The sequence below is a fragment of the Camelina sativa genome, chromosome 19, assembly GCF_000633955.1.
Source record: "Camelina sativa cultivar DH55 chromosome 19, Cs, whole genome shotgun sequence".
Lineage (NCBI taxonomy): Eukaryota > Viridiplantae > Streptophyta > Magnoliopsida > Brassicales > Brassicaceae > Camelina > Camelina sativa.
The window spans coordinates 17,888,799-17,905,374 of NC_025703.1; the positions used below are offsets into that span (position 1 = coordinate 17,888,799).

The following is a 16,576-nucleotide window of genomic DNA, read 5'->3' on the forward strand; positions in this document are numbered from 1 at the left end:
AAACCCCAACAATCCTTGACAAGATACCTTCGATCTGCTTATATGAGACTTCAACCTGTCCATTGGTCTGAGGGTGATACGCAGTAGATACCTTGTGCTTGACCCCATACTTGCTCAACATACTCTCAAACACTTTGTTGATGAAATGAGTTCCACCATCGCTGATCACTGCTCTAGGTATCCCATACCTTGTGATCATTGGTAGGGCTGCCAATGGCTTCAACCCACTTAGAAACGTAATCAACTGCCACCATAATATAGACATTCCCATTAGATGGGGGGTTGAATGGTCCCATGAAGTCTATCCCCCAAACGTCAAATATCTCCACTCCCAGGATCGGATTCTGGGGTATCTCGTTTCTCCTTGTGATGTTGCCCATCCTCTGACAAGCGTCACACTTAGTGATGAAGTTGTGAGCGTCTTTGAACAAGGTTGGCCACCAGAGACCTGCTTGAAGAATCTTTTGAGCTGTCTTGAATGTGGCGAAGTGACCTCCATAGGTGGAACCGTGACAATGCTCAAGCACTCCCTGCACTTCCCCTTCTGCTATGCATCTTCTGAACAGACCGTCAGAACCTCTCTTGTACAGATAGGGTTCATCCCAGAAGTAGTGGTTGACCTCTCTGAAAAACTTTTTCTTCCTGTAGGGATCCATTTCATCAGGAACTTCTCCACAGACCTTGTAATTCACGAAATCAGCATACTGGTGCAGAGTCTGAAGTGATCACCATACAATTGATTTTTAGGTTTTCAACCCCTGTGTCATGCATCTGCTCACAAATCTGGGCAACCAGAAGTTGTTCCTCAGGCATTGAATCATCTATTGGAACTGCATCTTCAATCCTCATTCTTGACAAGTGGTCTGCAACTCTGTTTTCTATTCATTTCTTGTCAACGATCTCCATGTCAAACTCCCGAAGAAGCAGAATCCATCTCAACAGTCTTGGCTTGGTATCCTTCTTCGAGTATATGTGTCTCAGAGCAGCATGATCGGTATACACAATTACCTTCGAACCCACAAGATAACTCCTGAATTTTTCGAATGCAAACACAACTACTAGGAGTTCCTTCTCTGTGGTCGCATACCTTCCTTGGGTCTCGTCTAAGGTGCGACTTGCGTAGTAGATGACATGAAGCTTCTTGTCAATACGCTGTCCCAGAACTGCTCCAACTGCGAAGTCTGAAGCATCACACATAATCTCAAACGGATGATCCCAGTTTTGGAGCTTGCACTATGGGTGCTGAAACCAAAGCCTCCTTGATCTTGCTGAAAGCTTCTAGACATGCTGCATCAAATTCGAACTCAACCTCCTTGCAAAGCAACCTCTTCAAAGGTCTTGCAATTTTTGAGAAGTCCTTGATGAATCTCCTGTAAAACCCAGCATATCCCAGAAAATTTCTGATGTCCTTCACTGTCTTAGGCGGTTGAAGCTGAACCATGACCTCAATCATAGCTTTGTCAACCTCAATTCCTTTCTCAGAAATCTTGTGTCCCAGAACGATCCCTTCTTCAACCATGAAGTGACACTTTTCCCAGTTCAGCACCAGGTTCGTCTCCTCACATCGTGTCAATACCCTGAACAAATTTAACAAACAAGAGGAGAAAGTGGAACCGTATACAGAGAATTCATCCATAAACACTTCCATTGACTCCTCCATCAAATCAGAGAAAATCGAAGTCATACACCTCTGAAAGGTGGCAGGAGCATTGCACAAACCAAATGGCATGCGTCTGTAGGCAAAAGTGCCATAAGGACAAGTAATGGTTGTCTTTTCCTGATCATTTGGGTGGATAGGGATTTGGAAGAATCCACTATACCCATCAAGGAAACAGTAATAAGGATGACTAGCTAGTCTCTCCAACATTTGATCAATGAAAGGCAGAGGAAAATGATGTTTCCTAGAAACAACATTCAACTTCCTATAATCAATGCACATCCTATGTCCCGTGACGTTCCTAGTTGGGATTAGCTCATTTTTTTCATTTTTGATAACAGTGATTCCTCCCTTTTTAAGTACACAGTGCACTGGAGATACCCAAGTACTATCAAAGATAGGATAGATAACTCCAACATCAAGCAGTTTTAAAATTTCTTTCTTTACTACTTCCTTCAGGTTAGGATTCAATCTCCTTTGGGGTTTAATGCTAGCATAAGACTCATTTTCAAGATTGATCCTATGTGTGCAAAGACTAGGTGAGATTCCCTTGATATCATCTAAAGAATAACCTATAGCCTTTCTATATTTCTTAAGTTCAGTTACTTGCATTCTCAATTCATCGTCACTCAACCTAGCATTCACTATGACAGGATAAGTAGAATTGGTTCCCAGAAAAACGTACCCAAGTCCAGAAGGGAGAGTTTTGAGTTCTACCTTTGGAGCTTTCAGTTCCGACCAGTCATCGGCATGGGAGTCAGGACTGGTCATAGTCGAGTGGGAGATCTTACGTTCTGAATTCTCTGCCTCAACTGCACATACCTCCTCTGCGTCAGATAGCTGCTCGAACTCCTCTTGTCCATCTGTTTCTCTGTGGGAGTCTAGCAAATTCTTGTAACAAGTGGTCTCCTCATGCAGGAACCCTTCTTCTCCATCCTTGGTTAGAGCAGTTTTGAGATGGTCCTCTTCAGCTAGTTCCTCCAACAACTCATCAGCCAACTTATCCATCTCTTCAATGTAGAAGACTTGTCCTCCTATTGTCGGCTTCTTCAAAGTATCCTTGATGTCAAACTTCATGGTGAAGTCGTCGCCCATATTAAGATCAATCTTGTAATTTCTGACATCAATGATGGTTCCAGCAGTCGCCAAGAACGGTCTTCCTAAGATCAGCGGATCTTTTGGTTCTTCATCCATCTCCAGAACCACAAAGTGGATTGGTACTTCCACGTCTCTAATCCTAACGTGTAAGTCTTCTAAAATACCATTTGGAAGTCTCACTGATCTGTCTGCAAGGATGAGAGAGATGTCACAACCCTTGAACCTTATAAAACCCAACCTCGTAGCAACAGAGAGTGGCATCAGATTAACTGAAGTGCCAAGATCACATAGGCACCTATCAAAAGAAATAGGTCCAAGAGAGCAAGGTAGAGTGAATGATCCAGGATCTTTGAGCTTCTTGGGTACAATATTTTTCTGGATGATTGCACTGCACTCAAGACTTAGTACCACCATCCCTTGAACTTCTTTTGATCTCTCCATCACTAAGTCCTTGAGGAATTTCTGGTAGTGAGGAACAAGTGCGAATGCATCCAGCAATGGCATCCTCAACTCAATCTCCTTGACTTGTTTTTCGAACAAAGCTTTGTACTTCTCAGTAAGCTGCTTCTTGAACATCACTGGAAATGGTAGAGGAGACTTGTATGGTGGAGGGATGAATCTCACAGGTTTTTCTTCAGAAACAATATGTTCCTTAACAGCTTCAAGTTCGGACTGCGTCACTGGCTTGATTGGATCTTTGATTGCTTCAACAGGGTTCTCCATCTGAGCGTCATCCTGAACAAAATCCTCCCCATCTAATTCCTCACTGTCCTCAGTGACGTCTGGAACTCCTTGTCTGGGAGGCAATGTTTTCCCACTTCTCAGCGTAATTGCATTTGCAAACTCCTTGGGGTTCTGAACAGCTTTCCATGGGAATTGGCCAGACTTTGGTGAAGAAGTAGAAGCAGATTTGCCTTCCATATACCGTATCTTTGAATTCAGAGCTTCAAATTTGACGTTCAGATCATTGTAGGAAAATTCCATCTTCTGACTTAGGTCAGCAAACTTTTTAGCTGTATCCATAGAGCCGCTAGCTTGACCCTGAAGAACTTGTTGCATCATTTGCTTCATTTCTTGATCTGGGGCTGGAGTAGGCTGAATTGGTTGAGGGAAGAATCCTGGCGGTGGTCCTGAGGGAGCTAAGTAACCCTACTGGAACTGTTGCTTGGGCGTGAATCCCTAATTGTAAGGCATGAAAGGATTTTGTTGACCTTGTTGTTGTTGTGTTGGAGGGTACACCTGATCTTGCGGATTAGCGACGTTGTTGCTTCTGTAAGACAAATTTGGGTTTGCATTGTATTGGTTGTAACCTTTGTTGTATCCACCTTGATTTTGGACATAACTGATCTTTTCAGATTGCTCACCCTCCCCATCTGGAACTTGGAAAGGGTCATCCTCAGATACGAAGTGGACACTCCTCTGCTGACTGAGCAGGATACGGTCGAGCTTCTCATTGACGTTCTTGAGGTCTTTCTTGTACTTCTCCTCAGAACTGGCGTCACCTCTAACTGTGCGGTCATAATCTTCATTGTAGTTGCCGTCAGACTGGGAGAGATTCTCAACCAGTTGCCAACCTTCATCTACGTCCTTGTTTAGGAAGTTACCGTTAGAAGCAGTGTCAAGCAGCATACGTATCTTTGGAAGGACACCACGGTAAAGAGTGCTCAGTAGTGACTCGTTGCTGAAAACATGGTGGAGACACTGGCTGTTGTAACCCTTGAAATGCTCCGAGGCTTCACAGAATGATTATGAGCTCTTCTGAGTGAAGCTAAAAATCTCATTCCTGAGACGTGCTATTCTGGAATTGGAGAAGAACTTGGCCAAGAATGCTTTCTTGCAACCATCCTAGGTGGTGATTGATCCCTTGGGAAGGTTTTTCTCCCATTGATGAGCTTTGTCTCCCAGGGAGAATGGGAAGGGCGCAACTTGTAACCATCCTCACTCACGCCGTTGATCTTGGTGAGACTGCACAGACGGTCGAACTCGTCCAAGTGGTCGAGTGGATCCTCCATAGGCAACCCATGAAACTTGTTTCCTTAGATCATGGAGATCAGACCACTCTTGATTTCGAAGTTGTTGTTCTTCACGGTGGGAGGGACGATTCTAGCACGCTGAGTATGAGTGTTTGGTGCATCCCCAGCACCAATTTTTCGCAGCCCCGGATTTGGTCCGTTCGGTTGTTCCATAGTGACGGGCACGGAATGATCAGTGAGTTGGCGAGCTTGTCGTTGTCTTTGTAACCGATTGATGTCGTCGATAGCAGGAAGGAGATTCTGATGCCTTCTTGATCTGGTGTGCATGCAAGGTTGCAATCAACAGGTTCCTGAGATGCAAAACAAACAAGCAGACAACCAAAACAAGTCAGTACTCAGAATAATAAGTGTAATAGAACTTAATCTTGCAAAACGTGAAATCTAAAATGTAGCAAAACGAATCCCAAATGGCAACGGCGCCAAATTGATACTAGGATTTTTGTGTGTCTATCCAAGCAGGTTCAATTAACCTTATGCAATTGTGATACTTAAGGTGTCAATCCAGTTGGGAAACTTTACTAACAATTAAGGTGCAATCAAGCAATCACAAGTCAAGGAAATTCAGAGAATGGTTTTATGTCTAACAATCCTAGAGTGATCAAAATGCAAAACGGAAACGAGACATAGAACTAAAAACAAAAAATGTATGACGAGAAACTAAAATGAATGAAAACGGAGACAAGTCTAAGCATGAACTAAAAAGCAAGAAACGAAACAATCTCAGGAATGTAATAAAAATCAGAAAGAAAGAAGTCCTAAAGATGGGAGTAATTGATGTCGGTGGAGTATCCTAGTCTATAGAGTATTTAACATGTCACAAGCAAACCATCCCTAAACAATGAACAATTTTTTAGAAGGAATCCAATGCAAAAACTAAATAATCTCAAAGATATCGGAATACAAAGTCTCAAAACGTATTTGGTGGCTAGGTCAACCTTAAGGAAAAGAAAACAATATGATATAAAAGATAAGATCTCAGCAAAGACTTAACAAAATGTATATATCGTAGTCCAACATGGAAAGCCCTAAAACTTAAAACGACAAGGTAAAGCGTCGGTTCGGTAATCTCCTGAAGCATGTGAAACCAAACGTCTTTCTTCCTGCCATGTGCGATCGAGTCTGTGCGCGTCGAATGGAATGCAATGTCATCATGGCTCGGACGGACGCGCTGGGGAGCATGGCTCGGACGGACGCGCTGGGGAGCATGGCTCGGATGGACGCGCTGGGGAGGATGGCTCGAATGGACGCGCTGGGGAGCATGGCTCGGACGGATGCGCTGGGGAGCATGGCTCGGACGGATGCGCTTCCAACGTCTCCTCAATACCTGAAATACTCTGAAATGCACAATGCATGCAAGGATGATGCAAGAACTACCTAAACATACAAAATTCAAAGAAAAGACTAGAAAATGATGCACACCAATGAGTTATCCTACCTAAATGAATGATAAATATATGCTAAGGAGAGGCAAAATATAGACATATCAGATGTTCAGCGTAGGAACCCCACAAGGTACACGACAATCTCTCATCACTAATAATAGGAGGTGTGAAGTAATTAAGAGATTTGTATTAGACATTTTAAAAATAAGTAGAAAGGAGACAAAAATCTTGATATCACCTCTCATCTCTCAACTCGAACTCGAGTTTGGAAGTTGACTTGTTGTTAACTTCAAGCAGCTCCATCTCACCAATGTTCACAACTTGTCCAACCACATCTATAAGTTTATTTCAGGGATTGTTTAGGACATAACGAAATAGTCATTCCTAAAAAGATATGTATATTGACGCAGTATGTGTTGTATATATTACTTACCAATCAGCATGTTGGTCTTTACATCATCTCTGTTAATCTGCTCAAACTTAACCAAGCATAAAAAGTTGGAGTCAGATTTAGGATCACTTCTTGTAACCATAGTCCCGTTAACAAAACTCATCTTGTAAAGATGATTTGTGGGACGAAATTTTCCACTGGCATGTGTTAGAGAAAATGTCTCTATGAACCTCCATTCACCAATAGGTAGATGGTTAACATACCTATTAACCAAGTCTTTTTTGATTGATGCGTGGATTTTCATTCCCTGAAATGATTAAAGTAGATAATAGTAAAATTCATGTGAGTAAGAAATTAAAATAATGAAAATTTATGTTTTGATTCTTACAGTTTCGTCAGCCAAGATCAGCTCCAGGGTTTCTGAAGTGCTACTTGTGTATTGACACCACAAGTGAAGGACTTTCACTTGCACTCTCCATGCCGTCTTGTAAGGGCGGACATCTCTCAAAAAAACAAATGTTGCAGCCATTTCTCTCAGTGTGTTTAGCTATGCGGATGTAGGTTTTGGTTGTGGGTGTTGTGATTCTCTTTTGAAATTGATATTTATACTTGAATAAATGTTTGCTGAGCAAGGAGTCAAACGATCCTTAGCAATAAACACGAGATTTTTCTGCATGCCTATTTGAGTTGTTTGAATATTGCAGAACAATATTCAGTTTCTAAAGGAGATATATACAGATGTAAATATTCAGTTAAATATTTGCTAAAATTTGAGTTTCTTAATTTGGCTTCTCGTGTTAATGAACGTTATCTACATCATAATAATCATTGAGGTTGTAATCTTTTGTTTCTCAAAGTCGGCCGATTTACATTCAACTATCATAAAGATCTCTTTAAATAAGTTTTGAGCATTTAATCTCGATCTCTTAAATGATGGTGTCATGATGTGTATGACAATAAGCGTAAATAAATTTTAACTTCTAATATAGTTCCATTAATTGAGTTAAGTAGAACTGTTTATTTTAGAAAAATCTGTAGAGGTTAATTAAGTAGAAATATTATTTTAAGAAAATCTGTAGGGGTTAATATTACAAATAAACAAAATTAAATAAGATAAACTTCAAGGGCATAAACCAAAATGTACTTCAAAAATGTTAATATAGATATAAAAACTCTTAAACACAATAAAATCTCTTAAAAACTCAACTAAATCTTTCAAAATTCTAATATGTTAGAATCTTACCAAATCTTTTAAAATATAAATTGAATCTCTCTTAGTAATTCTTGTTTGCAGTCTGGTTCAACATCCGGGTTGATCCAACTTTTAATTAATATTTGTTTTTTCTTTTTCTTTTTAAAATTTTTTTAATCATTAACCATCATCTATCTAATCAGGGAAAAATGGCCATTTCTGACCTGTACAATGTCAAAAGTGCCAATTTATACCTATACAAACGATCGGTGTCAATTTCTACCTATACTCTATAAAATTCAAATTTCATACCCAATTGTATAAAATAGTGCCAATTTCAAAGTCAATATCAACAAATACTAGTCAAGAGCTGACTCAGATGACACGTGTTTGAGGAGGTGGCATCGAGCATCAAAAACGACGTCATTTTGATGCTTTAGTTTCGTTTTTAAAAAAAATGTAACTACCTAGAATTGAACCTTGGTCTCTCAAAGTTTTAAACAAACCTTTAACCAATTGATCCCACAAACTTATTCAAAATAATATGGAAAGATTATGTTTATAACTATATCGACCGATCTCCCTTCTTCCTCCTCTTCCTTTCTTTGTTGGCATTGTCGATGGCTGCTCCGCCATGGTTCTTTGATTTCCTTCTCCATAGTATTTGAACCGATCTCTGCTTGCTAAGAGAGACGAACATATCAAATTTTTCTAACTTCTCTAGTTTTGATAATTTTGGCATCATCATTCAAAATTGACTGGAAAACAGAAACCCTATTGATGATGATGATGATGATCAGAGAGGAACAAAAAATCTCCAAAGTTTAAAAGAATCAAAAAGAAAAAAAATAAAATCTTGGAAAACCACAATAAACGGAAACAATCAGCGACTGGGCCAACGGAGGCGGATGTAGATGGAGAACGCAGCAGCCATTGGCGATGCCAAGAAAAAAAGGAAGATGAAGAAATAGAGATTATCGCACGTAGATATAGTTATAAACATAAAAGTTCCCTAATGTTTCGAATAACTTTGTGGGATCAGTTGGTTAATGCATTGATGAAAAGATTAATGGACTAGGGTTAGATTCTAGCTTGTTACATTTTCTTTTAAAACGAAACTAAAGCATCAAAACGACGTCGTTTTTGATGCTCGATGCCACCTTCTCAAACACGTGTCATCTGAGTCAGCTTTTGACTAATATTTGTTTATGTTGACTTTGAAATTGACACTATTTTATAAAATTGGGTATGAAATTTGAATTTTGTAAAGTATAGGTAGAAATTGACACCGATCGTTTGTATAGATATAAATTGGCACTTTTACATTATATAAGTCCGAAATGGCCATTTTCCTATCTAATCAGCTAGTAGAAAAAGAACAAAGAAAAGAACACGAATTTTCCTGACACGGAAAGAAAAATAAAAGAGAACACGAATTTTCCTGAGATCGTTACCACGTCCCTAATTCCTCTCCTTCAGACAAATACTTTTTGCCTTCTTTAGTCTTCTTTCTTTGGCATACTTGTCTGAAACAGAATAAAAAAGCTTCGTCTTTGGTCAAACTGATTCTAATACTGTACAGTCAAGTCAAAGCTACAAGATCTTGTTCTAGGTTCTGTTCTTTCTTTCGCTTCAAAATTTTCTGGGTTTCTCTAAATTGGTCTTGTTCTACAAGTTTGAGTCAAAAGCTCTTGGTTCTGATTTTGCAACACCATCCATGAATCTTGGGTTATTATTATAGCTTACGTATTGATTTTGTGTTCTTGGTTTGCTTGGAGATCTTTTGATTCTTGAAATTGAGAATTTTGCTATTTTAGGGTTTACTTGATTTGTTTCAAGAATTGAGCAAAAAGGGTTTCAAGAATTCAACTGAAAATGGAACCTTAATGTTTTTTAAGACTTTCTAAAGCTGAGTTTCTTTGTTGTTTTCACAGGTTTTAGGGGAAAATCTTCTGAACCAATAAAATGGCTTATTGAGTTATATTTTGTTAATAGAAAATCAAATTATGGATGGATATGATTTGAGCTTCACAAGATTGGTGTTTACTACGGCTTTGTTGGGTCTTTTAACGTTATTGCATATCAAGGAAACTGCATCAGCATCATTTGTGGGTTGTCTCTCTGATAACTTGACATACACAAAGCCTTATCAACAAGGGAGTTTGTTCACAATTAACGGGAATCCTGTGGACAAAGCCCGATTTTGCCAAGCTATACGGTTTCACAAAGCCAAAGGTTGTATCTTTGGGGATTCTTTCGGCGATGACATCTGCACAGTTCACCATCTACTAGGTAAGCTCACCACACAGTAACGGGATTTGGTTATGTGTGTCATCATTGATCGGCTTCTGCATTTATGATGCAGGGAGAAGGTTTTTGGAAGAAAAATCTGCTGAGAGTAATGAGGCTGGATTTGAACATGACCATGTTAAAGTCAGCATGGCAGCAAGCGGGTTTCTTCTCTTGTGTTGTGCGCTCTGTTGTCCTTGCTTCCATAAGGAGAGGAAAGCAAATAGTCATGAAGTTCTACCCAAGGAATCTAACTCAGGTGACTAATTGTCTCACTTACATTTATCTTTCACATGTTTTTACTTCATTGGTGAGAATATGCAGAGAGACCAAGAATGTTGCAACTTCTAATTTTGATAGAGTTTGTCTACGCCTTCTTCTTGACATCATTAAAGTGTTTGATTTCATTTAGGCACATAGTCATTGACATAGGGAACAACACTAGTGGTGTTTGGTCAGTATATTGCTTTGTTAGACCCCCAAAGATTACATTATGCGTTTTGTTTCCTCTTTTGGAATAACATTTTGACATTCAAGGCTCATATATCGTATCACAGTGCACCAAGTTTCCTCTTTTGAAATGAGCCCTTCTTCTGAGAAGATCCCGCCAAGTCCGTTCCGGGCACCACCAAGTCCGTCCCGTGTACCGCAAAGTCCATCTAGATATGCTATGTCCCCGAGACCTAGTAGACTAGGACCCTTGAATCTGACCATGACTCAGATTGCTGCAGCAACTGGCAATTTCGCGGAAAGTCATCAAATTGGTGAAGGAGGCTTTGGGGTTGTCTATAAGGGCTACCTTGATGATGGCCAGGTGGTTGCCATTAAACGAGCAAAAAAGGTACTTTTAATAGTTCTTCAGCTTTAATTTTCTTGTGGTATCAAAATATTAATTACAGTTTGTTTAGTCAGTCAAGTCCTATAATATTGATAGAGAAAATGTTGACAGAAGCTAATAATCAACTGACATGTCGACCTTAACTTTTGTGGTAATAGAGTTCCCCGGGCACTTTGGTCTTGTTATGTTAGAAAATCATGTTCACACTCTAATTTATATTTGGTTTAGTCTTACTGAGTAATGGTGCTTTGTGTCTCCAAGATTAGAAGTCGAACTATGGATCTTTCAGGGAGCTAGTGTAGAAGATACAAATGGAGCTATCCATTCTTGGTTTTTTAATCTTGAAGATAAAAGATTTAGCACTTAAAACTGTTGTAATTTAGTAGGTTAAGATGAATAATATATCTCCATCTGCTCATTTGTATTATACACCTCAAAAGTATTTTTATGAGTTCTAAATCACAATTTTCATGCAGGAACATTTTGAGAATCTGCGAACAGAATTCAAAAGTGAAGTTGACCTTTTGTCCAAAATAGGCCATCGAAATCTAGTGAAGCTTCTTGGCTATGTTGATAAAGGAGACGAGCGGCTTATCATAACCGAGTATGTCAGAAATGGTACACTCCGGGAACATTTGGATGGTAAGAACTTATTTACATCTGCCCGAGCTTGTCCCGGCTATAGAAACGTATAAATAAAAAACAAGAAAGGCTCATTTTTGTTATTATTGCAGGTACTAGTGGAACCAAACTTAATTTCAATCAAAGGTTGGAGATTGTGATTGATGTCTGCCATGGATTGACTTATCTCCATTCGTATGCAGGTAGAGAATGTTGTGCTTAATGATTGTTTTCCTTATTATATAACTAGAAATAAATATTGTAAGGATCTTATTCAAAGACTATATGATGTTTTTTGTTTTGTTTTCTCTCTCTCTTTGAAACAGAAAGACAGATAATACACCGTGACATAAAATCCTCCAACATTCTCCTCACGGATAGCATGAGAGCCAAAGTGGCAGACTTTGGGTTTGCAAGAGGCGGTCCTACTGACTCGAACCAGACCCACATTTTAACACAAGTGAAAGGAACAGTTGGTTATCTAGATCCTGAGTACATGAGGACTTATCAGCTCACTGCGAAAAGCGATGTTTACTCGTTCGGGATTTTGCTTGTGGAAATACTCACAGGCCGTCGCCCAGTAGAAGCCAAGAGACCTCATGATGAGAGGATTACGGTTCGATGGGTAAGCCACTTTCTTTGTTTCTTGTCAAACTTGCATCCCTTACTGAATCGACTTTGCGGTTCTGGCAGGCATTCGACAAGTACAATGAAGGGAAAGTGTATGAACTGGTGGATCCGAACGCGAGGGAACGAGTGGACGAGAAGATACTAAGGAAGATGTTCAGTTTGGCATTTCAATGTGCTGCTCCTACAAAAAAAGAGCGCCCGGACATGGAAGCTGTTGGGAAGCAGCTTTGGGCTATAAGATCCAGTTATCTTAGGCGCTCAATGGTATAAAATATTTTAAAATAAATGTCTTTCACACGTCCAAAACACACAACTGCTAGACTTTCTTTGTTAGATAATATTACTTCTTTATACATTTTGCCTTCTTCAGACCACTTCTGTTCACTGACTTTCTTACGAGATTTTGTTGATTTCAAATGAGTTGTCTGATTTATGACTGAGTACTTCTAGGTTGGGTACTACCACCGAAACAGTCGAACAGAACCAAGCCTAAAATGTTAAACTGAAACCCAACCAGCATTACAAACCGTTTGGTTTCGTTATTCTAAAAATCCGGAAAACCAAAACCCGAAACTACTTTTGTGGAACACCAGAGCAAGTGTCTCGGTCTCCACTGCAGTATGTGGGACAAGCTCTGCCTATTTCCCTCAGAAGGAGGTTTAAGCTTCATAACATTCGAGGCATAACATTTAGCCCTTCTAACGAAGCAATTTTGGAGGTTAAATGGCCTTCCCAAATTCTCAACAAAAAAATTTGAAAAAAAATAAGAATCGAGTACAAATTACTATTTAAACTAAAAAAAATCGTAAAATCTGTGTGAAAATCTTATTAAGATTGTAATTGTGCTTAAAATTTTTATTATTTAAACTCTTTTTAAAATATAGATAAATATAAGGATTCACAAAAAGTCTACAATGTTATATTATGTAATTAAATATAAGTAAAAATATAAGGATTTTTTAATATAAAGAAATGGTTAAAAATACTCTTTTCTAGATAGTTCTTTCCAAAAATATCATTTTTCTTGACCATTTTCATTTTTATCCTCTTTTACATAATTATAATATCTTAAATTAACTTTTCGAATTTTTTTTAGGTTTGGCTTCTTTACTTTATATTTAAGGTGTAGTTTTGAGAAGGTAGGTTTAGTATTTGGAGTTTTGAGTTTAGAATACAGTCATTGTATATATAACAAAGGTATTATTGCAAATGAACAACAAGATAGGGTAATTTCACAAAAAAAAGTACAGAAAATGGTATTTTAGCATATGATGAGTAAATATAAGGATTCACAAAAAGTTTCTTCAAAAATATTTCCTTTTTTAATGTATAGAAAATATATTTTCACGAATGATTTTTTTACTGTCAAATATTTCTATTTTTGATTTTTCCACATTTTTAAATATTACATTATAATCCCGCTTATACACATGACTTAATCTAAGTTAAAACTAAACAAAAGTTGAAATCACTTTAATCAAACAAAAATATTAGTATAATAATATGTTAAAAAAATAAAAATGGACCCAAATTAATCTGAATCAAATCACAGGGTCGATTGGTATCAATATCAACTATGATTGGAAGATTTGACATATATTTTTTTTAAATGCCTTGAAAATCAAAACCAAACACGCTCAAATTTCACATAACCAGATAATTTTTTTGTTAAAATTATGCCTGACCAAACATAAAGTAGCATCCATGTGATTAAAAAAATGGAAAAAAGTCAAGTTGTTTCAAATACTTAAGATACAACGAAAGATCCGAATCTTCATATCCGAAGATTCCGAAACCAAAGACGGATCCGACGGCTCCAAGCTGCATTATTCCCTAGTTACTTCTACCACTAAATTAAACCCCACATAAAACAATAAAGACACGAAATATAAACACATAAGCAAAACTATAGGAACAGAAAATAAATAAAAAGAATCATTCCAGCATCATTCCTCAAATCATTTTAAGACAATTATTCAAAGCAGCAACTTGGTCTTCCCTTTTTTTTTGCTTCCAAAAATTTTAAAACCCCAAAAGATCTTTACATAAAGATCACCAACCAGCCACATAGAACTCACAACCATCGGTCTTCTTCTTATTCTTTCTTCAGCACCAAACAGTCATGATGCAAGTGGCCTCTCCTCGTACACGGTCGGATTCAATCACTGAGAAGGTGTTCCGACGAGTCTACAGCAATTTTAACATCTCCACGGTCGAGGATGATGACTACATCCATTGTCGGAGATCAAGTGATTACGAGAGAGTGAGTCTAAGAAAGAAAGGGTTCCAAGAAAAGGAAGTGGTTATGGAGATGGAGCAGATGGGAGCAGAGAGGATCAAAACTGTTCTTATTCTCATGAGTGATACAGGCGGTGGCCACCGTGCCTCCGCCGAAGCTATCCGTGACGCTTTCAAGATTGAGTTCGGAGATGATTACCGGGTAAATATTTTATTGTTTTAATTTATTTTCTCTTTGCCTTGAATCCAACGCATAGGGTGGAGTGGAGCCAATAACAGGCTTCCTAAAACATATAAGTTATATAACCAACAAAAAAACAATTTAAAAAAAAAGATTATATAAGCTACAAAATCCACAAGCATATACTTGTTTTTTCTGTTTAAACGGGAAAAAAAACATTTTGAAGTGTTCATTTAGAAATTTTCAAAGCTGGTAAATATATACATCGAATAAATTGACTATTATGCTAGTATATCATAGAGGAGTTACTGATTCTAACAAGAAGTCAGCCGTTTAAAGCCGTCGTAGTGTGGTCTTCTTGACTTTGATAAAGAAAAATTAAAAAAAACCAAACAAATATCTACTTGGAAGTTTTGTAGCCTAGTATAGTTCTTGGAGTTTGCCAGGGTGTCGGAGATACGCGCTGATGTCAACATTTTATGTCTTTAAAAACCTGTCCCACGTTATTTTCTTTTGTTTGTCAATTAATGATGATTACAATTTTTGCATTATTTATTTCTCTAGCTCTGATATTACTCGACGTACTAATGACCTTTTTTTTGTATTATAGATAATCATAAAAGATGTTTGGAAAGAATACACTGGATGGCCATTGAATGACATGGAGAGACAGTACAAGTTCATGGTGAAACATGTTGGTCTTTGGTCAGTCGCGTTTCATGGTACCTCTCCCAAATGGATCCACAAAAGTTATCTCAGTGCTCTTGCCGCATATTATGCCAAGTAATACGACAACCATCTGTTTTTTGTGTCTTATTGATCCCTTGGTGTGACAAATTAGCAATATAATGGATATTATTCTTCTACTTTTGGTGAACAGAGAAATAGAGGCCGGTTTAATGGAGTACAAACCGGACATTATTATTAGCGTGCATCCATTGATGCAACACATCCCATTGTGGGTAATGAAATGGCAAGGACTTCATAAGAAAGTCATTTTCGTGACGGTCATCACTGATCTAAACACTTGTCACCGTACATGGTAAGATATATGATGTTTAATACTTATATACTATAGGTATTTATTGTATGAGTACCTCAAATCAGTGTAATCCACACGTCAACATGTTATTTGGTTCATAGAAATCCTTTCATGTTTCTCTCATGATTTTCTTATAATAAATAAAGATAATATGCGATGTTTAAAATTAATCTAATAGCTCAAAAATGAAATATTTTATTTTGATGTACGAAATAGGTTCCATCATGGAGTCAGCAGATGTTATTGTCCGTCCAAAGAGGTCGCTAAGAGAGCATTAGTAGACGGCCTTGATGACTCTCAAATCCGTGTCTTTGGCTTACCCGTCCGCCCATCATTTCCCCGAACTATTATCAACAAGGTAACTTTTGTCCCATCCAAACCTTTTAGAGTTTTTTTTTGTTTTCCGTCACCAAGATCAGTATTATGTGTTTTGTCAGGATGAACTAAGGAGAGAGCTTGAAATAGACTTAAATCTACCTGCGGTTCTATTAATGGGAGGCGGTGAAGGAATGGGTCCGGTTCAGAAAACCGCTAAAGCCCTCGGGGATTCCTTATACAACTCTAAAGAAATAAAGCCAATAGGACAATTAATTGTCATATGCGGCCGGAACAAAGTTCTTGCCTCTGCATTAGCATCCTATGAATGGAAGATTCCCGTCAAGGTACAAATTAAAAGGTTACTTTTTTTTACTACTAATTAATGTATACTTATAGCCAGTACGTAATTAGTAATATATATTCGTTATGGTTTATAGGTTCGAGGGTTTGAAACACAAATGCAAAAATGGATGGGAGCTTGTGATTGTATCATCACAAAGGTAAGTCATATCTTTGAAGTTTGATTCCTCTATACACCTTGCTACTACTTAACATGATTGATTTCATAAAACCACAAGTTTAACAAGTGTTTATGCCGTCAAACAGGCTGGTCCAGGTACAATCGCGGAAGCATTGATATGTGGTCTCCCAATTATCCTCAATGAC

The 16,576-nt window shown here is 38.1% G+C and overlaps 2 protein-coding genes across 3 annotated transcripts; both read left to right on the forward strand.

Annotated features, from left to right (window-relative positions):
• LOC104766616 (calmodulin-binding receptor-like cytoplasmic kinase 3) lies at window positions 9,131-12,527 on the forward strand. 2 transcript variants are annotated; one of them, XM_010490529.2, is made up of 8 exons: window positions 9,131-9,365; window positions 9,688-10,045; window positions 10,119-10,301; window positions 10,600-10,883; window positions 11,357-11,522; window positions 11,615-11,704; window positions 11,828-12,126; window positions 12,195-12,527. In XM_010490529.2, the coding sequence occupies exons 2-8, from the start codon at window positions 9,760-9,762 to the stop codon at window positions 12,399-12,401; spliced, it is 1,515 nt and encodes a 504-aa protein (XP_010488831.1). In that variant the 5' UTR covers window positions 9,131-9,365; window positions 9,688-9,759; the 3' UTR covers window positions 12,402-12,527. The 2 variants fall into 2 exon arrangements, with proteins under 2 accessions (XP_010488831.1, XP_010488832.1); XM_010490530.2 differs by lacking the exon at window positions 9,131-9,365 and adding an exon at window positions 9,390-9,481.
• LOC104767934 (monogalactosyldiacylglycerol synthase 3, chloroplastic) lies at window positions 13,975-16,576 on the forward strand (the record flags this gene model as incomplete). The annotated part of the gene is made up of 7 exons (XM_010491894.2): window positions 13,975-14,571; window positions 15,161-15,333; window positions 15,431-15,592; window positions 15,809-15,950; window positions 16,030-16,254; window positions 16,348-16,410; window positions 16,517-16,576. Coding segments are annotated over exons 1-7 (1,143 nt in total), but the record flags the coding sequence as incomplete, so codon positions are not given.

Excerpts from the sequence above, each read along its gene's own strand:
- LOC104766616 (XM_010490529.2), top strand. The coding sequence starts at position 9,760 with ATGGATGGATATGATTTGAGCTTCACAAGATTGGTGTTTACTACGGCT. Across the intron at positions 10,046-10,118 it reads CACAGTTCACCATCTACTAG|GGAGAAGGTTTTTGGAAGAA; the intron begins GTAAGCTCACCA and ends TTTATGATGCAG. Across the intron at positions 10,884-11,356 it reads CCATTAAACGAGCAAAAAAG|GAACATTTTGAGAATCTGCG; the intron begins GTACTTTTAATA and ends ATTTTCATGCAG.